The sequence below is a fragment of the Pipistrellus hanaki genome (assembly GCF_964339955.1).
Source record: "Pipistrellus hanaki genome assembly, chromosome: 3".
Classification (NCBI taxonomy): domain Eukaryota; kingdom Metazoa; phylum Chordata; class Mammalia; order Chiroptera; family Vespertilionidae; genus Pipistrellus; species Pipistrellus hanaki.
This window is the reverse complement of record NC_140505.1, coordinates 107,102,865-107,127,930: the sequence shown is the minus strand read 5'-3', so window position 1 is coordinate 107,127,930 and position 25,066 is coordinate 107,102,865. Positions and strand designations below refer to the sequence as shown.

At 41.5% G+C, this 25,066-nt stretch overlaps 1 protein-coding gene across 1 annotated transcript in view; it reads left to right on the top strand.

The window, feature by feature from the left end:
• Positions 1-25,066, top strand: part of LOC311619690 (maestro heat-like repeat-containing protein family member 7) — a gene marked incomplete at both ends in the record, with an annotated part of 70,742 nt that overhangs the window by 26,988 nt on the left and 18,688 nt on the right. Inside the window, 12 exons of the mRNA XM_084878242.1 lie at positions 657-746; positions 3,865-3,969; positions 4,718-4,853; positions 5,293-5,390; positions 5,951-6,100; positions 7,106-7,260; positions 7,515-7,647; positions 8,289-8,473; positions 9,296-9,433; positions 9,627-9,774; positions 10,191-10,331; positions 10,646-10,819. Coding sequence (XP_084734368.1) covers positions 657-746; positions 3,865-3,969; positions 4,718-4,853; positions 5,293-5,390; positions 5,951-6,100; positions 7,106-7,260; positions 7,515-7,647; positions 8,289-8,473; positions 9,296-9,433; positions 9,627-9,774; positions 10,191-10,331; positions 10,646-10,819 — 1,653 coding nt within the window. The remainder of the gene's footprint in view (positions 1-656; positions 747-3,864; positions 3,970-4,717; positions 4,854-5,292; positions 5,391-5,950; positions 6,101-7,105; positions 7,261-7,514; positions 7,648-8,288; positions 8,474-9,295; positions 9,434-9,626; positions 9,775-10,190; positions 10,332-10,645; positions 10,820-25,066) is intronic.

Below are 25,066 nucleotides of genomic sequence, written 5' to 3'. Positions count from 1 at the left end.
GGATTTCTCTGCCCGGGAAGAATAGCTTTACACCTTTGTAGGTTTCTTCTGAGTACTTTATTCCAGTGAGAGCTGCTTTTCTTTTTCTTTCCCCTACTTTTCAGTTTTAGTGGCTGAGATCTATGACAATGTTGCTCTGGTTCTCCCAGCAGACCCTACGTTTAGAAGCCCTCCTTGGCAGATCACCTACTCTCTTTATAAGGCTTTGGGCAAGGCCACTTGGTTCAGTAAAGGGTGAGAGGGAGAAACCCACTTTCCTAGCTTTTGTGAATCAGTTGCTCTGCAAACAGCAAGGCAAGTCCTCCTCCCACCTGGAGCCAGCCAGCCTGTCAGTCATGGCTGCTTATTGAAACTGTATCCCCTGGCACCAGAGTCCCATATGAGTTCAAGTTAGGGAGTGGGGGTGGAGAAGGCAGGGTAGCTATGTTGCAGGGGAACTCCAGCACACACTACAAACCAGGCAGACATTTGTGCTCTGGTGAAACAACAGAGGGATTTATTCAGATGAATGAAGAGCCAGGAGTGCTTGAAATGTAGGGGAAGTTTTTGGATCAGACTTTCTCATGGGAAGCTAGAAGAGCCAGAATGCTGAGCAGTTTAGAAGGAGGGTTGGGATGACAGGTTGGCATTTGTTTGAGTTCCATTTTCCCTCTCAGAATCTCTTTAGGGAGACCATGGATTCCCTCCTCAGACTAATGGAGACACTTATTATTGAAATGCTGACCCGGATCCAGAACTGCTTGCAGGTAAGTGGGAAGAAGCCTCTGAAGGTTGGTGTATTCATTTCCTAGGCCTGCCATAAATAAATACCACATGAAGTGACGTCAAACAACAGAAATACATTCTCTCTCAGTCATAAAGGACAGAAGTCCTAAATCAAAGTGTTGGCTGATTTGATTTCTACTGGAAGCTCTGAAGGAGAATCTGTTTTATGCATCTCTCCTAGCTTCTGGTAATTCCTGGCAACTCATGGTATCACTTTGCTTGTCGACATAGCATTCTAATCTGTGCCTTCGTATATTTTCACAGGGCATTCGTGTGTGTGTGTGTGTGTGTGTGTGTGTGTGTGTGTGTGTGTGTATTCTTTTATAAAAAATATGTTTTTATTTATTTCAGATAGAGGGAGAGGGACAGAGAGATAGAAACATCCAATGATGAGAGAGAATCATTGATCAACTGCCTCCTGCACAACTCCCACTGGGGACTTATTCTACAACCCAGGCATGTGTTCTTGACTGGAATCGAACCTGCACGCTTCAGTCCGCAGGTCACAGTCTATCCACTGAGCCCAACCAGCTAGGGGTCTTAATAAGGACAGCAGTCACTTGGGTAGGACCCACAAATCCAGTATGAACTCACCTTAATTTGAATCATCTGCAAAGAAAGACCCTATTTTCAAACAAGGTCACAGTCTGAGGTTCTGAATGGACATGAATTTGGGTGGGAGGAACACTATCAACCTAGTAGAGTTGGGAACAGACCAGGAAAACAGACTAAGAACTGTTTATTTTTACAGTAAGAAAAACTGGGAGGTAGAACTGCTGATGAAAATTGGGTGCAAAGGTTTTAGGGAAAGGATAATAAGGACTAAGATTAATAGCTGATATTGGTCTTGGCTTTAGAGGGAACTTCCTCCTTCTTCCCCTTCAGCCATAGCTGTGGCCAGCTTCTCTCTCAGCTGCCCGCTGCTCCCTCATAGTAGTTAAAAGTTAAAAACACAGGCTTTGGACTTCTATACACTATGGTTCCAGATCGTGGCTCTGCTGTTTGCTGTATAGTTTTGGGAAGTTATTTAACTTCTGTTTGCCTCAGTTTATCCTGGAAAATGAAATGACATGTAGTACCTAGTTAATACAGTCATTTGGTTATCCAATGAGATGTTCACAAAGTGCTTGGCTCAAAAAAGTGAGGTGCAGGTGCAAATGATTTGTCCATTTTTAAATTGTCTTTTTATTGACTTGATTTACTCTCTGCTAATGTCATTGTGATGCTTTGGCTTTCTCTTGAAATTGCTATTCCCCAATTACCACAGGAAGTTCAAAATTTCTTTGCAGTTCCTGTTGTTACTAAAATGCTAGGGGCCCAGGACGCAAATTACATGAAATCCAGTACCCCTCTGTCCCAGCATGGGACTGCCCTGAGTCCCGGAGTCCCACCCAACATCCCGCTTGATTACATAATTAAAAACTTACTAGTAAAATCATTTAAAGTTTTTCTCAAAGAATTTTTGCTCCAAACTGATCCTCTTAACCTCATTCTCACTTACCCTCTATAGATAACCATTTTCATTAACTTCTGGTTTGTCATTCCTGCTTTTCTTTTGTGAAAATAAGCAAATCTTTTTTTATGGGATATTCTTATTTCCCTTTCTGTTTTACACAGTAGTTACCACATTCTATTCAGTGCTCTTGCCTTGCTTTTTTCATTTATCCACATCAGTTCACAGGTATATTCCTTATTTTTTATGATTTCATATATGATGTGCATGTAATATAGTTTACTCAATCAGCCCTCTATGGATGGACATTTTGACTGCTTGTAATCATTTTGCCACTGGTTTTCTTCTTAACTTTTAAATTTGAAATGATTGTAGATTCACTGGGAGTTGCATAAACAGTACAAAGAGTCTCTATTAAAACCAGGGAAATTCCTGGTTGGTGTGCTCAGTGGTTAAGCATTGGCCCATGCACCAAGAGGTCACTGGTTCAATTCCTGATCAGGGCACGTGCCTGTGTTGCAGACTTGATTCCCAGTGTGTGTGTGTGTGTGTGTGTGTGTGTGTGTGTGTGTGCACACGCGTGCACATGGGCTCAGTGGGGGGGACAATGTACAGGAAGCAGACGATCAATGTTTCTATCTCCCTCTCCTTTCTTCTCTCTCTAAAATCAATACAATCATATTTTTAAAACATATAGAAAACAAGAAATTGATTTTGACACACCATTGTAAGACATAGACTTGATTCAATTTTCAATAATATTTTAAAATTGATTTCATAGTGGAAGGGAGGGGGTAGAAAAATAGAAACATCAAAGATGGGAGAGAATCATTGATCGGCTGCCTCCTGCAAACCCCCTTCTGGGGATTGAGCCTGCAACCTGAGCATGTGTCCTTGACCAGAATCAAACACAGGGCCCTCCTCACGCCAACGCTCTATCCACTGAGCCAAACTGACTAGGGCAGGAAGTGTTTCTTCTGATCAATGAAGCATCAGTGTTCTTTTGAGTTGACTGTGGATTTTTCATCTGCTGCTCTTCTTCTTTTTCAATTATATATCACTGTGCATGTGGTTGCATCATTGTCAGATTGATGACTGCAGATTGACAAGTAGCAGGACCCATATTTGGGACCCATAATTTACCAAAGATGAGACACTTTTACATTGTTTCAAGTGAAACCATTTATAATTATATTTTTCAAGTAGATTTATACACACTTTACTCTGGAATCTGTGAATATGGTGACTCTTACTTTCTATCACCAAATTATTTTTCTAATAATGAATGGGAAGAAGAAGGTAGAGGAACTCGGGGGTAATGTTGAAGCACTGAAGTGAATCAGAGTCGATATTTTAGAGAGCCACTGCTTAACCTGAAAGAAAGAGGTAGGAATTGAGGTAATTCCTAGCTCCTAAATGGAGGGGAAATTGGAGCTGGAGGATAAAATATCTTGTAAACTTGATAGGAGAGAGGAGAGAATGAAGCCTCTGGTGCCAGACCCACATATAACCTGCCTCTTGACAAAAGAGGTCCTGCTGTCAGAACTCTTGCCCTAATGCTTTGTAAAAGCCAGATTCTGGAATATCTTTCTGTTCTCTGGGACACAGATGGATGGGCCTCTCCTTTTACTATCTTCTTCCTCCAGCTTTTGGAACCTTGGCTTAAATCCCAGAAGGACAATGAACGTGAACGGGCTATGTGGTGTACCGCATGGATTCTTGGTTTTACGGCAAAAATGGAGGACTTCAAAGTGAGTGGTAGCCTGCCCCGGAGTCTGAATCCTCATACCTGTCTGGTTGCCCTTATGCCTACCTAGTCATATATATTACCGAGCTTCAGTCACTCATTCTCATCATCCTTCTCCCTGGCCCATGCTATTTTCTCTTATACATCCCATCCTGTCCTCTCCTTTCTCCATCTGACATCTTCTACTAGTACTTGATCTTTTTCTCCACCCATCAGTTTTATTTCATCCCACTTGGTTGAGTTTGATGCTATTTGTCTGAACAAGCAATTACTAAATACTCACCTTGTACCAGGCACTGTGTTAGGTGCAATAGCGAATACACAGATGACCAAGATTGTTTCTGACTTCATGAATCTTACAGTTCACTGGGGAGAGAGGCATGCATAGAACAAACTTACGTGGAAGGAGGTAATAAATATATAAACTGAATATAGTCCTACTAAAAGATCAAACAATTACAAGTGAGGGGGCAGGGAAAGCTTCATAAAGAAGAAGGCATTGAACTAGATTTGACAGATGAGTGGGGTGTCAAGGGGCAAAGAAGAGAGAAAGAATAAGGTAATTATAAAACTATGACCTCTTATGTTCTTTACAGCCACAATTCATCTATCTAATTCCATTCCCATTAACCTCATATAGTCTCACCTTTCATGTCTCTGGCATATGCATTTCCTCCTCTGAGTTCTTCCTGCGATAACTCAGCCTAAGGGAATGGCTAGGATAACTTGTGACTTCCAGCTTCCTTCCCCAGATAGAAATTGAATTCACCAGGCTGGGGTGCTTGGTAAAGCTGCTGGCCGTGTGCTGCCAGGACCCAGTGGACAACATCTGCTTCCTGTCATCCCAGGCTGTATACAACCTCTACTGTATCTTCTTGAAGAAAAAACGTATGAGGAACCTTCTCTTACCACTCCGCCTCCAACCACCCACTTATACCAGGCCATTCCCACACACTCGTCCCAAGAAGTTGCTTGAGTACCTCATTTCCATTGAGGAACCTACCCCCAAATATCTACAGATAATCTCTTGGGACAAAATACCTACATAGGAAATACTTCTTTTGACTTAGTTTCTGCTCCTCTGGCTGAACCCCACATTTTTACCCAATTCTATCTCTGCTCTGAGGAAGGCAAGATTGTTTGTTTTTGCCCGCAGCTCCCACCATTTCTTATATTAATGCCCATTCCTCTACTCTCAGCCCCACAGGACATACATAGCCCCAAGCTGACTTAATTCAGTAGGAGTTTTGGTCTAGAAGGTGGCAAAGGGGGAACTTAACATGCCTTCTGAGTGTCTGAGGGGTGGGGTGGGGTGTCTTTGTTTCAGAGATGAAGAAGAAAATGCAGGGCTTGTGGGAAGAGGAGAACTTGAATGAAGTGTATAGTGCCAACTTGTTCTATAACAACACCTTTGAGATTGCCGAGGTGAGAGGAGCAGGACCAGAGGCAAAGTGGGGAAAGCCTGGGCCTCTCATTTACATGCTGTTATAGACTCCTGGGGTGGTACTCTTATCCTGTCTCCCTTCCCATTACTAGATGTGAACTTTTCCTTTGGGGGAAGTTTTCCCATCACATGCTACTATTTGTTCCCCCTTGAACATCTGGGTCCTAATCCTTCTTTCTCCCATCCCCCCAGAAGCATTTGCTTCATGCTAATGCTGTTTTGTGAGCAATGTGTAGACTCAAAGGAATGTCACTGAGGATCTTAGCCCTGGTTCTCCTCTCCCTGGGTTCTGCCTCTGCACCCATTGACCTCTGAGCCCCACATTGCACTTGAGACCAGTGTTTCCTCCCTTGCATCCCCAGGACTCTGTCCACAGTGAAAGGGTTTTCTAGGAGTTAGGCAGACAGCACAAGCCTAGGACAGAAGCACATACGCTCCCAAGAGAAGCCCTCCCTCACCAGGAGAAATGGCACAGGCTGTCTCAGACAAGGGGAGCCCTGGATCCAGACTGATTGCACCATCTGATCCCACCCTGTTGCAGGCCTTTGCAGAGTACTTCACCCAGACCCAGCTCACCAACCTGGTGCTAACAGCCATGGAGGAGCTGACTGGCAGCAGGGCTAAGGTGTCTCTGGCTGCAGCGCAGTTGATGAGTGGTGTCATGAAAAAGCGGGGCTCAGATTTGATAAAGGTAGTGTGGTGCTGGGTGGGGAGCTCTGCCTGGAACGTCAGCAGCCCTGGCTCTTGTCCTGGCTGTTACCAACCAGCCAAAGGGCCTTAGCCAAGTCCCTCTCCTCAGCTGGCTTTAATTCCTTCACTTCTAAAATGTGGGCTTGCACTAGATTTCCTCTGTGGTCCCATGAGCCCTGACATTTGTAATCCTGAGCTTGTAACTGCAGTGCCTCCTATCTGGGTGGCTGATTCCTCAGTTAATGACAGCCATGTGCAGGGGTGTAGGCACTGTTGGGGGACTCACCCAACCCCATAGGATGTCAGGAGCTTAGACCTCTGTGAGGGGGTAAGGCTGTGAATTGCAAACAAGGAAGCTCACAAAATTACTGAACTTTCATAAATGGGAAGACCTAACATTTAAAAATCTGGTTCTCATTTCACTAAGAAAATAAAACAATTTTTAAATGGGGTCACATAGGACAACTCTATAAGTGACCACCATCCTCTTTATATGTGTCACGAGCTGTCCACCCCCTTTTCTCTCTGAATCCCCTGACACCCACTGCCTCCACTCATTTATGTGACTGGCCTGGCCTAGGTACCAGAAATGTAAGGGCACCTTGACGGTGTCCTTGAGATATTGCAATGAAGTGGGCTTTCTAAAGGTCCATAGTTTAGAGCGCTGAGCACCAGATGAGAGCCCTATGGTCTTTCCACATCCAATGCCACTGTCCCTGCAGTTTCAGGGGTGCAACTTGGAGCGCCATGTGTCTCCTGGGAAACCTCAGACCTTCTCTCTGGATGTTGGGGGAAGGAGCAGGCATTTGCTCTAGTGGGCCTTGGCACGAGCTTCCTTTGGTGGGCATTGCTGGTCTAGCCTTTCCCACCCCAGAACTCTGCCTTGAGAGTCACCGACAGGATTAGAACTAGGCCCCTTGAGTAGAGAGGGACTTAGTAGAGAGGGAGGAGGAAGGAAGGAAGTAAAGAAGAAATGACTAGATTTTTTTCTGGCTCTCCCCTGCAGGTTGAGGAAATTGTGGTGGGCATCCTGGAACGGCTCAAATTGCAACTGGATCCCAACACAAAGGAGGAGATCCTTCGGGCCCTGTGCTTGCTGGCAGGCAACAGCACTGACAGTGTTGTGCCCCTGCTGCTGAACAGGCCCCTCCCTTGGGATAGGTACCTCTCCTACACCCAGGAGCACACTCCATCCCAGGAAACCCTCCCTTGCCCCACCCCAAGCCCATGTTAAAAATCACTGCACAAGGATGCTTTCTTCCTGATGCCAATCAAACTTCATGTTCTTTGGCCAAGTCCTCTTGGGCCTCACTCTCTCTAGAACCTGAGAACAGGCACTTTATGGGCTCAAGACCAGATGGGTATTAGAATATGGTTACCAGGGCCCATGACATAGCTGTCCCTGGGTCCTGCAGAACAATTCTGGACCTGTGGAAGGTGTTCGGCACCGAGCGAGAGACCACAATCAACGTTCTGCAGCTGCTGATAGGCATCCTGGAAAAGCACACCACAGAGGGAACGAGGGACATAGCCCTGCAGCCCGTGGAGGTCAGCATGGGGAGGGGTGGGGCTGAGGACTTATGTCTGGGACTTGCATGCAGAGCTGAAGATTAAAGGGCACCTGGTGGGTGTGAGCAGGTGTTAGGGAGCAGTAAAGAGAAGACAGTTAACACTGGACTCACTAATACTGCACATATGGTTAGCACTTTAACTTTGTACATCAAGAACTGCATGGTGTAGAAAGTGCAAGAATCAATCCCATTTCATGGAAAAAGAAACTGATGTTCAGAGTTAATCAGCTTTTTCTATCTCCTGTGTTTGGGTCTGGCACCCATTTTTCTGGGGCCTGGCCAGGGGCATGGAGTAGTAAGTGCAGAGGATGAAATTGGGTGGCCCAATTTATTTTCTGCTGAAAATTTAGAATTGGTTCCCTTCTTGTTTTTAATGTTTGGAAATAGAGAGAGGCAAGATTACACGTGTGTGGCCCCTCATTTCCCCAGGGATGAGCTGTGGGCTTTCAATCTTTGGATGCGGCTTAGAAACCTCAGTCAGAGTGAACTGTGACCTTTGGGCAGTGATGAGAGGAGGGTGAAGAGAGGGCTGGACTCAGTGTGTGGGGTTGTGGGACCATTTATGTCTTTACCAGACCAAGTCAATTCTGCTTCCTCCTTTCCTTGTGTCCTCCCCAGGCGACATGTGCTTTGTGTGAGATGCTATCAGGGTCCCTGTGCCTGCAGGCCACCCAGGAACTCTACCCCCAGCTATTGCTGGCTGTGCTATGTCATCTCTACTGGGTGATTGAGCAAAATCCCTCCCAGGAGATGGTGGTCTACAGGAAGGAGGGCACCTTTGGCAAGACCTTTGACCCTACTAGGTAAGCCTAACCCTGTGTGATGGAAAATGAGACTAGTGAACTCCAGTGGGCCCTGGACAACTAAATGCCTTCCCTAGGGATGCTGAAGAAGAGACTGACGGCAGCATAGAGCTAGAATGTTGGTGTGGGTACTGCAGCATCATGTGCTGGAATGTACGCATATATTTTCAAGTTTCTGGTTACTCTTTTCCCTGCATGCACTCTTCTGCTTCACTCAGCAGTTCACGTCTCTTTTCATGACTTGACACATGAAAGATTGAATTCTCTCCATGTAGCTGTGGCCATTTGAATCTGGATAATCTCTGGCTTAGCTTTGTCACTAGGTATGCCATCTCATGCAAGTCACTACTCTGTTTTCTGCAGTAAAATGGGTGTTGAACTACTAAATAAGTAGTTGTCAGACTTTTAAAAAAAAAAACGTCAGGGTATTCTACTCAAGTGAAAGCTTATGGTAAGAAAATAAAGAAAACCAGTAACCACAGAAATTCCGGTTAGGGTGGTGTGGAGGTGATGAGATATCCTAACACTTCTACACCTGGAGAGGAGAATTTGAAAGCTGTGGCACTAGCATATCTCTGTAGTTTCTGTACAAGACTCTGTGGTTGGATGAGCACCAAGGTTGAAGCAGTGAGCAGACAAACAATTGGATACAGGTTTCATATTGCCATGGTTTATCATCAGCTGGAAAGAATGATCCAGCTAGTTACCAGATTAGAGAACAGTCTCCTGGCTTGCCAGGATAAGGATGCAAAACTATAGCATAACATCTTGTCCATCCTTCTGTTTCTTCTTTTCACAAACCTGGTGATGATTGGTCTTCAGTTGTGCCCTAGAGGTGGTGAAGCTGGTGTTGTTCGCAGCTGCATATGATGGAGTGGTGGCCTATGCAGATGAGCACAAGTGCTGGGATCTTCTGACCTGCCCTAAACTTTACTACATAGGGATCATGGAACTGACAAGGTGGGACCATTTCCCCAGCATGCCTAATACCACTCGAGCCCCCAGTGCCAATTTTCCAGGGCACAGCACTCACCTACAGCAGCCGTTAACCCTCCCTTCCTCATCTCCCAGACCTCAGCCTTCACATTTTTCCTGTTCTGTGCATACTGTTCTCTTGCCACCTCCCCTCCACCACTGCCCACTCCCCACCCAGCAATTCTTGGCTTCCTCTGCCCCGTCCCAGTGGCATTGTGAAGAACTGTGAGCCAGTCCTGCTGCACCGAATCCTGAACCTTGCAAAGAATCATCTCAACAGCGTAGATAATCGTCAGAAGATCTTGGCCAGGACCGTCTATGCGCAGGTGAAAGCCTGGGGAGAGGACCACAGCCCTAGCCATTCATTTCCTGTAGCTGAGGAACATTTAACAGAAATGTTAAATAATTTGCCCCAGGAAGTAGAAAGAATAGAATTGAGTGTGGATTGCTTCCCTGCCAACTCAGACCCTGGTAAAAAAAAAAAAAAAAAAAAAGCCTGAGAGGGGAATAGCAACTTTAGGCCTCCCAGAATGATTTTAGGATCCCAGGATCTGGCCCCAAATGCTAACATTATCAGTGTTATCCTCCATTGCCTTAGACTCTACCCCATGTGTACATATCTACCACTGCTCTCAACTGGTCACACTTCTTACTTGAGTGTGGGGCCTGGGGGGAGCTAGAGAAGTAGCATGTTCCCATGACCATTTCTCTACCCATCATTGTAGTATCCTTGCTTCCACAGCTCCTCTGGCATCGATCAGTGGCTCAGACTCTGGATCAAGAATTTGTGGGAAATCTAATCAAGTGGATTAAGGAGCCCAACCTCATCATGAAAGAAATTGGACTCCGTGGAATCAGTAACATGGCACTGCACCCAACTCAAGTAAAAGTGGGGGTCCCAATGGGAATCAAATGTTAGTCTCTGAACCACTCAGGGCCTCTTAATTACCCAGAGCTCAGTATATTTCCCAACCCCACATCCCAGGGCAGTACAACATCCAGTTTATAGACTTACGTAGCCTGGCCATCTGGCCTTCCAAACACCCTGAGCACCAGCCTTCCACTTCCTCTATACACCTAGCCCCTAGATTCCCTAGGTCTGTTATTTTTTAGGTGCCATCTGTTTTCTCAAAACCCTATCCCTAAAGTGTCACATGGTCCCCAGGTGGTGAGTAATCTCTGCCTTCTTCCAAATAGTCAGAGTCTCTGAGGAGCCTGGTTCCATTCTTGCGTGACTTATTGAAGAGCGAGGCTCGAGTGACAGTTCAGGCAGTGAAGGCCCTCCAGAACATCATCCACCATGGGCAAGGAGAGGAGGTCAAGGAGGTGTTCTGCAGCATTTCGAAGCATCTGCAACCACTCATCACTGATGTATGGGCCTAAGTCCCTAGGATTAGTTGGGAACAGTATAGCATGGGCTGGGGCTGAAGGTGAACCCTGGAAGCTGAATTAAGGGTACTGGGGCAGGGCTAGGGGACTTGGTGGAAGGGTAAAATCACTAAGGGGCAGATAAAAGGAGACTTGGCGACTTGAAGCAGTACATTAGACAGGTCCAAAATTCACTCCCTAATACATACAGATGTAGCACTTATCCACTTATTCTCTTACTACAGAGCCACTGAAGGGGAAAATGTGACATACTGATGTAAAATTGGTTTTGACTCCAATGATCTTCTTCTGCAGACTTGAAGATCATAACTTCTTTCATAATTTGTACCCTCCTTCCAAACAACTCGGGAACCCTAGAATGCTAGGAGCCTTGTTACAAGAACCCAAAGGCTGAGAAATCTGAATTTCCCAGGCCCAAACAACCCACTCCATGTCTCATCCTCTTTACAGAGCAGAGACATTTTGAATTGAAGGGACTTCACATCAGAGATATATGTTTACTTACAGTGTTCCTGTTCTGGCATCTACCTATTTTTAATATTTGAACCTTGTATTTGAATTATTTTTGTATCAGTCTCATAATCTCTAAGAGCCTGGACACTCACTCCATGATTCATCTATTTTTTCTGTTACTTTTAAAGTCCAACATGTATATTTGACTTGACAAAGCAAAAAAATAATCTTTAGCCTTCATCCAAACAATATAAGAACCTTAAAGCTTGATTACACTGCCCCATTTTATTAATTAGTATTGTCTGGTATTTTAGTTTCATTTTTTTTAAATCCCCAAATTTGGTGTTTCACATAATCACAACAATTGTTATTATTTTATACAGTCAATACTTATTGGGATTTATCCATATGTTGTTTACAGATTTCTTCAGTTACCTTTCCTTATTATAGTTCTCTCCTCCCTTCTAGATTCATTTTCTTCTTTTTTCTTTGTAGCTTCTTTGGTGAGGATCCATTAATAGCAAAAGTTTTCAGTCTTTGTCTGAAAATATCTTTATTTTTGTCTCACATTTGTCTTTATTTTATTTTAGGACTTTTTACAATTTTATTTTATTTTTTTCCTCATTTTTTAAATTAAGGTATTATATATGTACATACCTTATCACATTTGTCTTTAGTTTTTAGCAGTTTAGGATGTGTTGGCATGAATTTCTTTAGTTTTAGCCTAAATTTCTTGAAATCTCTACATGTCTTTTGCCATACGTTAAAAGTTTGTAGCCATTATTTCTTCAAAATATTTTCAGCACATTCTTTTTCCTCTCCTTTTAGAAATTTGATGACAGAAATATTGGACCTTTTGCTCTTCTCCCATGGGTCCCAAGATTCAGTTCATTTTCAATAATTTTCCTCCTTGTTGTTCAGATTGAATAATTTTTATTGATCTGTCTTCAAGTTCTTTGTGTCTTTCATCTGACATCTCTGTGTTGCTAATTTGTATTTATCAGTTTTAAAATTTCCCATTTTTCTTTATATTGTCTATTTCTTTGCTGAGGCTTTTATTTCTGTATTTATTACAAGGGTATTCAGTGTTGTTATTGGAGTATTTTGTATCATAACTCCTTTAAGGAGTTAAGAAACAACATCTGTTTCATCTTACCTGGTATATAAGTTGTCTTTTCCCATGTGAGTCAAGATTTTCCTGGATCTTCACATATAGAGTGATTTTTTTTTTAAATCCTCACCTGAGGATATTTTTTCTATTTATTATTTTTTTAAAGAGAGTGGAAAGGGGACAGGGGAGAAAGAGAAAAAAAGAGAGAGAAACATGGATGTGAGAAAGATACATTGATTGGTTGCCTCCTGCTCATGCAGAGGACCAAACCTGCAATGGAGGTACATGCCCTTGACCAGGAATTCAACCTGAGACCCTTCGGTCCACAGGCAGATGCTCTAATAATTGAGAAAAACTGGACAGAGTGATTTTTGATTGTATCTTTATAAACATTAAGTTATGTGACTCTGAGTCTCATTGAAATCCTATGGAGGATGCTCACAGTTTTGCTTAGAAGGCAACTGGCCTATTTAATTTCAGCTGCAAGTTCCTACTAGCCTTCTGTGTGCGTAGTGTAATTTCAGTGTCAGTCTGAATATTGAGCCATTGCCCTTTTGAATGTTTACTTTCCCAAGGTCCTCTTTCACTGTGACCTCCCTGAATTTAGAGTTCCCTGGGGCTCCCTTTTTCTGGTTGTTTGGCTAGAAAGGTGAGGCTTTAGTTACCCTGCAATTCCAGGGATTTCTGTGACTGAGCCTACTTTTGGGCCAAGTGCCATGAAGGCGGAGAGAGGAAATAAAGAACTGGGGGGTTTGTCCATCCTCTTGGGGTCTCAGTTCTTTCAAACGGAGAGTAAGGTTTCTCTCCCTCTGAATTTTGGCTCCTATAGATTCCCACTGGACTTAGTGTGGGGGCTGTGGCATGAGAGAACAGGAGGAAAAAAAGAACTGGGATTTCCCCATTCTCTTTGAGCAATGTGAGTTCCCTTTCTGGCTCTTTGAGGTTAACTAGAGGACTGCTCTTGGAGCATTCTGTCGACCTATGGTGCTTGCTTCCCAGTTTCTGGTTGCCTTCTGGGCAGGTTGAGGAGACCAATAGATATGAAAAGCCAGACCCCTAGGCTATGGAAACCAGTGATATTCCCCTACCCCATGGAAGGTGGAGTGTCAGCAGCCTCTTCATCATTGGAACTGGTTATTTCTCTTTCTTGAAATTGTAGTTATTTAAATCTTGGGTATATTTTATTTTTCATTTTAAGATGTCTATAATGGGAAGGTTATCAGGTTATCATCCATATTTCTGGAATGGTAAATCAAGATTTATGATCTAACTGAGAAATAGTAAATGGTCACTACACAGTGGCATCCTAGAAAATGAAAAGAACACTGATTCAGGCAAGGTCTGTGAATTTTGGGTTCTAGGTGCTGCTTTCCCATTCACCTAGTCATATAAATTGACTTAGTGAAAACTCTAGTTTTCGCTCCCAGTCAAGATGGCAGCATAGGTAAACACTGTACTCCCCTTCTCCCATGACCACATTACAACTAAGCTACAGAGCAACCATCATTGATTCCTGCCTGAATTTGAGCTGAACAGTGCCCTAAAGCTAAGGATATACACAAGAAGCCACATCAAGGTTAGTAGGAAGGGAAGAGGCATGGAATGGGTTGGTTCCACACCCACATGTACTGGTTAAAGGTGGAGAGAGATATAACAGCTGTGAGGTCTCCTACTGTGGAGTGAGGAGTCCCAGCCCCACACTAGGCCCTCCAGCCCAGGTTCCAGTTCTGACAAGAGAATTCCCCATAACTTCTGACTATAAAAACCAGTAGAGATGGTGGCTCAGTGAGGAGTGAGGGTGGAGGTAGCTTCTGGAATCCTAGGTATTTCTCTTAAAGGGCCTTTGCATGGAATTACTCACTGATGGATTCGCTTGCTCTGATCTCCAGCACTGGAGCAGCACCTTGAAAGATGCTAGAGGTAGAACTGATTTATCTGGCTTCAGGGAAAGGCTGGAAGGGCAGCTATCTCCCAGAGGAAGTGATGGTTGAAGCGACTGTTCCTTTGCTAAGCCCTTCTCCCCCCTGCATGCGTAGACAAGCATCAGATCTGAGTCTCCCTCAACCTGGTTAACAATGTTCCATACAAAGAACCTGTTTTGGCATATGGCAACATTTTTAAAAATATCTCAAAAGTTCACAAACCCCAAGCAAGCAGCATCTGGCCCTGGCATGCCCTGTCCCACTTACCAAGCATCTCCAAGCCTCGCACCAGCAGCATCTGGCCTCAGTTTGCATCTTAGCCTCTCTCAGGTACCTCCAAGTCCACACAAGTGGAAAACATCTGCATATCACCTTGTAGCTAATACCAGGTGGCCCCAGGCAGGTCTCAAACAGAAGATACCTTGACCTGCATTTCTCAATAGGTTTCAGAACCAACACACCTAGTGCTCAGCTTCAGACTACATCAGAACAGCACCCAACTACATCCACAAATGACACACTCAAAGGGCAGATTCAGATGGTACCAGAGTCCTGCTAAAGCAAATTCTGCTCTGTAGGTTCACCATTGCACAATAGCAGTTCCACTATAGTCATGACCAGTCCTCACAATCAATGAGCCTGAAGGTCAGTCTCTGCCATTGTTATGCCAACAGCAATCAAGTCTCAACTACAATAGGAAAGCACACAAACCCACACAGGGACACACAGGAGCACCCAGCTCAGGCAAACAGGGAGACTGTGTCACTGGGCCCGTTTAGGACACCTACTACATAAGACGACTCTACCAAGAGCAAGGGATATAGCAGCTCTCCCTAATACATAGAAATAACACGAGGAGGTAGCCAAAATAAGGTGACAAAGGATCATGTTCCAATGTAAGAACAGAACAAACTTCCAGAAAAATTACTAAACAAAATGGAGACAAGCAATCTACCAGATGCAGAATTAAAACACAGGTTATAAGGATGATCCATGATCTTAGTGAGAACTTTAATGAAGAAGAAATGTAAATCAAAGATAGAACCTTACCTGCATGACTCAGTGGTTGAGCATCGACCTATGAAATAGGAGGTCACTGTTCAATTACTGGTCAGGGCACATGCCCCTGTTATGGGCTCCATCTCCATTGGGGGGCGTTCGGAAGGCAGCCAATCAATGATTCTCATCATTGATATTTCTTTCTTTCTTCCCCTCTCCCTTTCTCTCTGAAATCAATAAAAATATATTTTAGAAAAACAAGAAGATAGAAAATATAAAAAAGAACTGGTTGGAAATGAACATACAATAACAAATGAGGAAATATATTAGAGCCCTGACTGGTGTTGCTCAGTTGGTTGGATGGTGACCTGTGCACCTAAAAGTTTCAGGTACAATTTCCACTTGGGGCGCATGCTGGTTTGCAGGCTTGATACCCATAGAGGGCATGCAGGAGACAGCCAACCGATGCCTCACTCTCACATTAATGCTTCTCCCTCTCCCTTCCTCTGTGTCTAAAAATAAATTTAAAAATCTTTGAAAAAATAAGGAAATGCATTAAAAGGAAATTAACGGGAGATTAAATGAAATTATTTGGCAGATAAGGGAGTAGACCACACACAATCAATACAGCAAAAAGAAAAAAGAATCCAAAAAAAGTTGAGGATAGTTTTAAGGGGCTTCTGTGATATTAAGTGATTAAGTGTACCAACATTTTTATCATTTGGGTACCAGAAGAAAGAGAGCCAAGAACAGAAAACATATTTGAAAATAACAAAAAGCTTCCCTGACCTAGGAGGAAACAGACATACAAGTCTAGAAAATGCAGAGGCCCAAATAAGATGAACCCAAAGAAGCCCACACCAAAACACATAATTAAAATGCAAAAGATTAAAGATAGAGAATTTTTTTTATTGTATTGATTTGAAAGAGAGAGAAGGAAGAATGAGAAAAACGATTTTGTTGTTCCCCTTCTTTATGCATTTATTGGTTGCTTCTTATAGGTGCCCAGACTAGATATCCACTCCACAACCTTGGCCTATCCAGTAATACTCTATCCAACTGGGCTACCCATTTAGGGCCAAAGAGAGAATCTCCATACTGTTTTCCATTTCCATGCACCAATCTACATTTTCACCAACAGTGCATGGAATTCCTTTTTCTCCACTTCCTCACTAATAATTGTTTGATGATAGTTATTCTACTGCGTGGGGAAATATTTCATTGTAGTTTTCATTTGCATTTCCCTGATGATTAGTGATGCTGAGCATGTTTTGATATGTCTACTTTCCATCTGTATGGCCTCTTTGAAGAAGTGTTTAAATCAAATTGTTTTTATTTTCCAGGTGTTGAGTTGTATAAATTCTGTATAAATTTTGTATATTAACTCTTTATCAGAATATGTTAACCCATTGGTGAATATGTCCTACTATTCAGTAGATTGTCTTTTTTTAAATTTTATTTTATTGTTTAAAGTATTACATAAAATAGTACATATGTCTCCTTTTTTTCCCCATTGAACTTCCCCCAGCCTCCCCTAACCCCTGATACATGCCCTCATTCCACCCCGTCCCCCAGTGTCTTGTGTCCATTAGTTGTGTTTATATGCATGGATACAAGTCCTTCGGTTGATCTCTTTCCTCCTCTCTCCAACACTCCTCAACCTTCCCACTATAATTTGACAGTCTATTTGATGCTTTACTGCCTCTGTATCTATCGTTTTGTTCATCAAGTTATAATGTTCTCTATTTTCCATAAATGAGTGAGATCATGTGGTATTTTCTTTCATTGCCTGGCTTATTTCACTTAGCATAATGCTCTCCAGTTCCATTCATGCTGCTGCAAATGGTAGGAATTCCTTCTTTTTTATAGCAGCATAGTATTCCATTGTGTAGATATACCATAGTTTTCTAATCCACTCATCTGGTGATGGGCATTTAGGCTATTTCCAAATCTTAGCTATTGTTAATTGTGTTTCTGTGAACATATGGTGCATATATCCTTTCTGATTGGTGTTTCTAGTTTCTTGGGATATATTCCTAGAAGTGGGATTACTTCTAGGTGAAATGGGAGTTCCATTTTCAGTTTTTTGAGGAAACTCCACACTGTTCTCCACAGTGGCTGCACCAGTCTGCATTCCCACCAGGAGTGCATGAGGGTTCCTTTTTCTCCACATCCTCCGCAGCACTTGTCTGTTGTTGATTTGTTGATAGCAATTCTGACAGCTGTGAATGGTACCACATTGCCATTTTGATTTGCATTCGAATAATTAGTAACTTGAGCATTTTTTCATATGTCTCTTGGCCTTCCTTCTGTCTTCTTTCAAAAAGTTTCTATTTTGGTCTGTTGCCCATTTTTCATTGGATCTATTATCTTCCTTTTATTAAGTTGTATGAATTCCCTATAAATGTAGGAGATTAAAACATTATCAGTGATAACATTTGCAAATATATTCTCTCATATAGTGGGCTTTCTTGTTGTTTTGTTGATGGTTTCTTCTACTGTGCAAAAGCTTTTTATTTTGATGTAGTCCAATTTGTTTATTTTCTCTTTAGTTTCCATTGCCCTTGGAGCGGTATCGGTGAAGAAATTGCTTTGACATATGTCTGAGATTTCTCTGACTGTGGATTCCTCTAGTATTTTTATGGTTTCCCATCTTATGTTTAAGTCCTTTATCCATTTTGAGTTTATTTTTGTGTATGGTGTAAGTTGGTGGTCTAGTTTCATTTTTTTTGCTTGTATCTGTCCAGTTTTCCCAGCACCATTTATTAAAGAGACTGTCTTGGCTCCATTGTGTGTTCATGCCTCCTTTGTCAAATATTAATTGAGCATAGTGGTTTGGGTCGATATCCAGATTCTCTATTCTACTCCATTGGTCTATATGCCTGTTTTTGTCCCAGTACCAAGCTGAATTGAGAAGAGTGGCTTTGTAATACAGCTTGAAATCTGGTATGGAGATCCCACCTACTTTGTTATTCTTTCTCAGGACTGCTGTGGCTATTCGGGATCCTTTTTTATTCCAGGTGAATTTTTGGAGAGTTCTTTCTAGGTCTGTAAAATATGCCATTGATATTTTAATGGGGATTGCATTGAATCTATAGATTGCTTTGGGTAGTATGGACATTTTGATGATGTTGATTCTACCAATCCATGAACATGGTATGTTCTTCCATCTGTTTACATTTTCCTCTATCTCTTTTTTCAGTGTCCTGTAGTTTTTTGCTTATAAGTCTTTTATCTCCTTAGTTAAGTTTATTCCTAGGTATCTTAATTAATTTTTTTGGTGCAATGATAAATGGAATTGCTTTTTTAGTCTCTCGTTAAGTTCACTATTGGTTTATTGAAATGCCATAGATGTCTTGGAATTAATTTTGTATCCAAAATTAACCGAATTCATTTATTAGTCTAATAGTTTTTTGATGGAGTCTTTAAAGTTTTTTATGTACACTATCATGTCATCTGCAAATAAGGAGAGTTTTACTTCTTCTTTTCCAATTTGGGTGCCTTTTATTTCTTCTTCTCTAATCACAATGGCTAATACTTCCAGTACTATGTGGAGCAGGAGTGGTGAAAATGGGCATCCCTGTCTTGTTCCTGTTCTTAGGGAAATGGTTTTAGTTTTTGCCCATTGAGTATGGTGTTTGCTGTGGGTTTGTCATATATGGCTTTCATTATGTTGAAGTATGATCCTTCTATTCCCACCTTGCTGAGAGTTTTTATCAAAAATCGGTGTTGGATTTTATCAAATGCTTTTTCTGCATCAATTTATATGACTATGTGGTTTTTATCTCTCAATTTGTCTATGTGATGTATCACATTTATTGATTTGCAGCTATTTACCATCCTTGCATCCCTGGGATAAATCCTACTTGGTCATGCTATATGACCTTTCTGATATACTGCTGAATCTGATTTGCTATGATTTTGTTGAGGATTTTGGCATCTATATTCATGAGGGATATTGGCCTGTAATTCATTTCATTGAGTTATCTTTATCTAGTTTTGGTATAAAGGTGATTCTGGCGTCATAGAATGAGCTTGGAAGTGTTCCTTCCTCTTGGCCTTTTTGGAATGGTCTGAAGAGGCTAGGTTAAAGTTCTTCCTTGAATGTTTAGAAAAACTCCCCTATGAAGCCACCTGGCTTGGGCTTTGGTTTGTTGGAAGCTTTTTAATGACTGCTTCAATTTCTTCCATAGTTACTGGCCTGTTTAGATGTTTAGATTCTTTCTGATTGAGTTTTGGAAGGTTGTATTTTTCTAGGAATATGTTAATTTCCTCTAGGTTGTCCACTTTGTTGGAATAGACGTGTTCATAGTATTTTTAACAATCCTTTGTATTTCTGTGGGGTCTGTTGTTATTTCTCCTCTTTCATTTCTGATTTTGTTTATTTGGGTCCTCTCTCTCTGCTTCTGGGTGAGCCTGGCTAGGGCTTCATCAATCTTGTTTATCCTTTCAAAGAACCAGCTCTTGGTTTTGTTGATCTTTATTATTATTATTATTATTATTATTATTATTATTATTGGTCTCTATGTTATTTATCTCCACTCTGATCTTTATTATTTCCTTCCTTCTACTTACACTGGGCTTCTCTTGTTGCTCTCTTTCTAATTTTCTGAGTTGTAGGGTTAGATAATTTATTATCATTGTTTCTTATTTTTTGTCTTTTGCTTTTTGTTTTGTTTTTTTCAGTAGGCTTATAGAGCTATGAACTTCCCTCTCAAAACTGCTTTCACTATGATTTTGGATTGTTGTGTTTTCATTGTTGTTTGTTGCCATGAGGTTTTTTATTTCTTCTTTGATCTCTCTGGTAACCCAGTCATTGTTTACTAGCATGCTATTTACATGTGTTTGATTTTTTTGGAATGTTTTTATTGTAGTTGATTTCCAGTTTTATGCCATTGTGATCTGAAAAGATGCTTGATATGATTTCTATCTTCTTGAATTGGAAGAAACTTTGCCTGTGACCCAATATTTGGTCTATCTTTGAAAATAACCCATGTGAACTTGAGAAGAATGTATATTCTGTGGCTTTGGGGTGAAATGTTCTGAAGATGTCAATTAATTCCATCTGGTCTAGTGAGTCATTTAGGATTGATATTTCTTTACTGATTTTTGTTCAGAGGATTTGTCCAATGGTGATAGTGGATATTAAAGTCCCCTAGTATGAATTTATTGCTGACAATCTCTCCCTTAATATCCTCCAAGAGTTTTTTTTATGTATTGTATTTGGCTGCTCTTATATTGGGTGCATACATATTTACCATAGTTATTTCTTCTTGTTGGATTGCTCCCTTTAGTATTATGAAGTGGCCTTCCTTATCTCTTGTTATGTTCTTCACTTTGAGATCTAATTTGTCAGATATAAGTATTATTACCCCAGCTATTTTTTTTTCATTTCCATTTGCCTGAAAAACCTTTTCCCATCCCTTCACCATCAGTCTGTATGCGCCTTTTTTTCTGAGGTGAGTTTCTTGTAGACAGCAGATATAGTGGGTCATGTATTCTTATCCAATCTGTTACTATATCTTTTGATTGGGGCATTTAATCCATTTACATTTAAAGTTATTATTGATAGGTACTTGTTTGTTGCCTTTTTTTATTCTTTACCCATGTGTTCCTTCTTTGCTTCCTATTTCTTTGCCTTTTTTTTTTTTTTTTTTTTTTTTTTTTTTTTTTCCAGCAGACCCTTTAGCATTTTTTGCATTGCTGGTTTGGTGGTAATAAACTCCCTTAGTCCTTTTTTGTCTGTGAAGCTCCTGATTCCACTTTCAATTTTGAACAATAGTCTTGCTGGATATAGTATTCTTGGATTTAGTCCCTTGCTTTGCATGACTTTGTATATTTCATTCCATTCCCTTTTGGCCTGGTGTGTTTCTGCTGAGAAATCAGTTTATAGTCTAATAGGAGATCCCTTATATTCAACTTTCTGTCTCTCTGGCATCCTTTAAGATTCTTTGTCATTGGTGTTCGCCAATTTAATTATGATGTGTCTAGGTGTCAGTTTTTTGGAGTTCAACTTCTTTGGGACTCTACTTCTTGGACTTGCATAGTTTTTTTCTTGCCAATATCAGGGAAATTTTCTGTCATTATTTCTTCAAACAGGTTTTCTATTCCTTCCTTCTCTTCCTCTCCTTCTGGTACCCCTATTTTGCGAATGTTGTTTTGTATTGTCCCAAAGCTCCATTAGGCTCTCCTCTTGCTTTTTAAGTCTTCTTTCCAGTTGCTATTGTGTTTGTGTGTTTTTTCCTATCTTGTCTTCTAATTCGCTGATGCAGTCCTCAGCCTCTTCTAGTCTACTGTTTAAGCCTTCCATTGTGTTCTTTATTGCAGCTATGTCATTCTTCACTTCCTCTTGATTCCTTTTCATATTGGTGACATTCTCATTCAGCTCCTTATTGTTCTCATTGTGTTGTGTGTATTTGTCATTGAGTTGTGTGTATTTGTCATCCAGCTGTTTAAAAATCCTTATAACCATTACTCTGAATTCTTTCTATGATATGCTACTAGCCTCAATTTCATTTAACTCCCTTTCCAGTGATTCCTCTTTTTCTTTCTTTGGGGAATTGTTTGTTTGTTTGTTTTTTGTTTTTTGTTTTTGTTTTTGTTTTTTGTCTTCCCATGTTTTGCTGAAACGTTTTAATTGTAGGTCTGATTCGTGTGATACCCAGGTTCTTTTTGAGATGGTGCTACTGGTGTGATCTCTCAGGTCTCCTGGGCTTGGTAAAATAGTGTAGCTCCCTACTTGAGCTATTTGGATTCTCTTGATGTAGGCCTGTGAGCTGGAAAGGTACAACTGTAGTGTCTAGAAATCAGTACTTGTAGAGGGGGGTGTCCCAATTTTTGCTGTCTTGCACCCTTGATTGAAATCATGCGTGTCCAGTGGGGACTCACAGAGGCATCCAGGAACCGTCTGTTGGGGTGATGGGTCTCAGGAGGCCTACCTTCTGGAAAGGCATTACTGTGCTGTCCAGACTTCTGTAGTTGTGGAGTAGGCAGACTCACCTTTTGCTGCTGCACCTGTGGTAGATATGCACACACTCCCAGTGGAGGTTCACAGGGGCACTCTCAGTGCGTTGGCCAGCAAGGGGCGCTGAAGTACTCTGAAAGGCCCTGGAACTGAAGCCACATAATTGAGGTGTCTGTGTGCAGGTATCCAGGATGAGTAAATTCAGAAATTCTACTGCCAGGGGGAGTGCATCCCTGTTTGTCCGAGATCACACCCAGCAAGGACACAGCAGCTCCCACAAGTGCCCTGTGGATAGATGGGTGCAGGGTGCCTGCCCTTAGGAAATATGTGAGAGCTGGCGGTGCTTTTGGCACAGAGGTCTGACACACTTTGAGGGGCCGTGGTGCTGAAGTTAAGCAGCTGGGGTGTATGTGAGCAATTATTTAGGAGGAGGAAGTTTAGAAATTCTACTCCGGGGCAGCATGCCCTTGTCTGTACAGAATCACACCTAGGAGGGGCTCCCAGTGGCTCCCAGGCACTGCCTAAGAAGTGGTGTGCCCTGGATACTTGAACTCAGCTGGAAACGCGCAAAAGTTGTGTACAGAGTTCTGCTGCTGGGGAAGGGGAAGATGCACTTACTGCTGCTGAGCAGTGCACCTTTGGAGGTGGAGTGCCCAGGATCTGTGGGTCTGCAGCTGGTATAGCAGAATTTTGGCTGGAGTGGCTGCTGGGTCACAGTCAGTGTCAAAGTCTTGTCTGGTGGTGGTGCTGATGAGTTCCTAGAAAAGGCCGCTGTCCCCTTCAAGATGGCATGGGCTCCATGCCTGAGTCTTGCAGTTCAGGGAGTGCCCACAGCAGTAGTAGTCTCTCCTTGTCCAAGAGAGCTTGGTCTGCCAGCCCCTGCTGTTCCTATGAGATTTAACTGTCCCTTTCTCACTCTCACACACACCACATACATCCACACATTCTCCTTTCACACCCTCACTCACTCACTTCCTCTCCCTTACCTCTGTCCTGCCAGTCACCATCTTTTCTTCCTCTCTTTTCAGTAGGTTATCTTGTTTAAAAAATATATATTTTTTTTATTGACTAAAGAGAGGAAGGGAGAAGGAGAGAGAAATAAAAACATCAATGATGAGAGAATCCTTGTTAGGCTAGACTGCCTCCTGCATGTCCATATGCCTGCACCCCACACATGTGCCCTGAATAGGAATCGAACCCTGACCTCCTGGTTCAGAGGCTGATGCTCAACCACTGAGCCATGCCAGTGGGGATGACTTTTTCCTTTGTTGATGGTTTTTCTTTGCTGTACAAAAACTGTTTAGATTGATGTAGTCTCATTTATTTATTTATTCTTGTTTCCTTTGCCCAAAGAGATATATCAGGGGGAAAAAATATTGCTAAGAGAAGTGTCAGAGATTTTACTATTATTTTCTTCTAGAATTTTTATGGGTTTAAGTCTTTAATCCACTTTTCATTTATTCTAATGCATGGTATAATAAGGATCTAGTTTCATTTTTATTTTCATGTGTCTGTCCAATTTTTTCAACATCATTTATTGAATTGACTGTCTTTACACCATTGTATGTTCTTGCCTCCTTTGACCATATAAGCAAGAATTTATTTCTGGGCTCTCCATTTTGTTCCATTGATTTGTATGTTTTTTGTTTGTTTGTTTGTTTGTTTGTTAATCTTGTTTTGTTTTGTTGTGGTTTTCTTTACCAGTACCATGATGTTTTGATTACTGTGGCCTTGTAGTATAGTTTGATATCAGGTGGCATTATGCCTCCAACTTTGTTCTTCTTTCTCAAGATTGTTTTTGGCTATTTGGTGTCTTTTTGGTTCTATATAAATTTTTGAATTATTTGTTCTAGTTCTGTGAAATAAACTATTGATATTATGATAGGAATTGTATTAAATTTATAGATTGTTTTAGGTAATATGGACATTTTAACTATATTAATTTTTTCTTTCCATGAACACAGTATATGTTTCCATTTATTTGTACCTTTTTCAGTGTATTTCTTTAATGTGTTCCATAGTTTTCTGAGTATGGTTTTTATCTCTTTAGATTTATTCCTATGTATTTTATTTTATTTTATTTTCATGCAGTTGTAAATGGGATTGTTCTCTAAGGTTTCCTTTCTAATAGTTTATTATTGGTGCAACCGAAAAGAAAAAAAAAGAGAGAAAAAGAAAAAACAATCAATTTCTAACTAATACTTATTTTGTATTCTGATACTTTATTGAATTAATTTATAAATTCTAGGTTTTTTTATTGGAATCTTTAGCATTCTCAATATAGAGTATCATGTCATCAGCAAATAATGACAGCTTTATTCCTTTCCAGGTTGGATGCTTTTATTTCTTCTTATCTGATTGCTCTGGCTATGACTTCCACTACTATGTTGCGTAAGAGTGTGGAAGTGGACATCTCTGTCCTGCTTCTGATCTTTTAGTTTTTCCCTGTTGAGTTTGATGTTAGTTGCATGTTTATGATATATTTTTTTATTTCTTTTTAGAGAGAGAGAAGGGAGAAAGAGAGGGAGAAACATCAGTATGAGAGCAGCATTGATCAGCTGCCTCCTGCACAATCCCCTATTAGGGACTGAGCCCACAATCTGGGCATGTGATCCAACCAAGAAGTGAGCTGGCAATCTTTTAGCGCACGGGATGACACCCATCCTACTGAAGCACACTTGCCAAGGTTGTCTTGAGTCTTCATTGTTGATGGCCCATCCATAGGTGGGGTTAACCTTCAGGCTGGCTGACTATGAGGATTGACCCTGACTTCAGTGTAT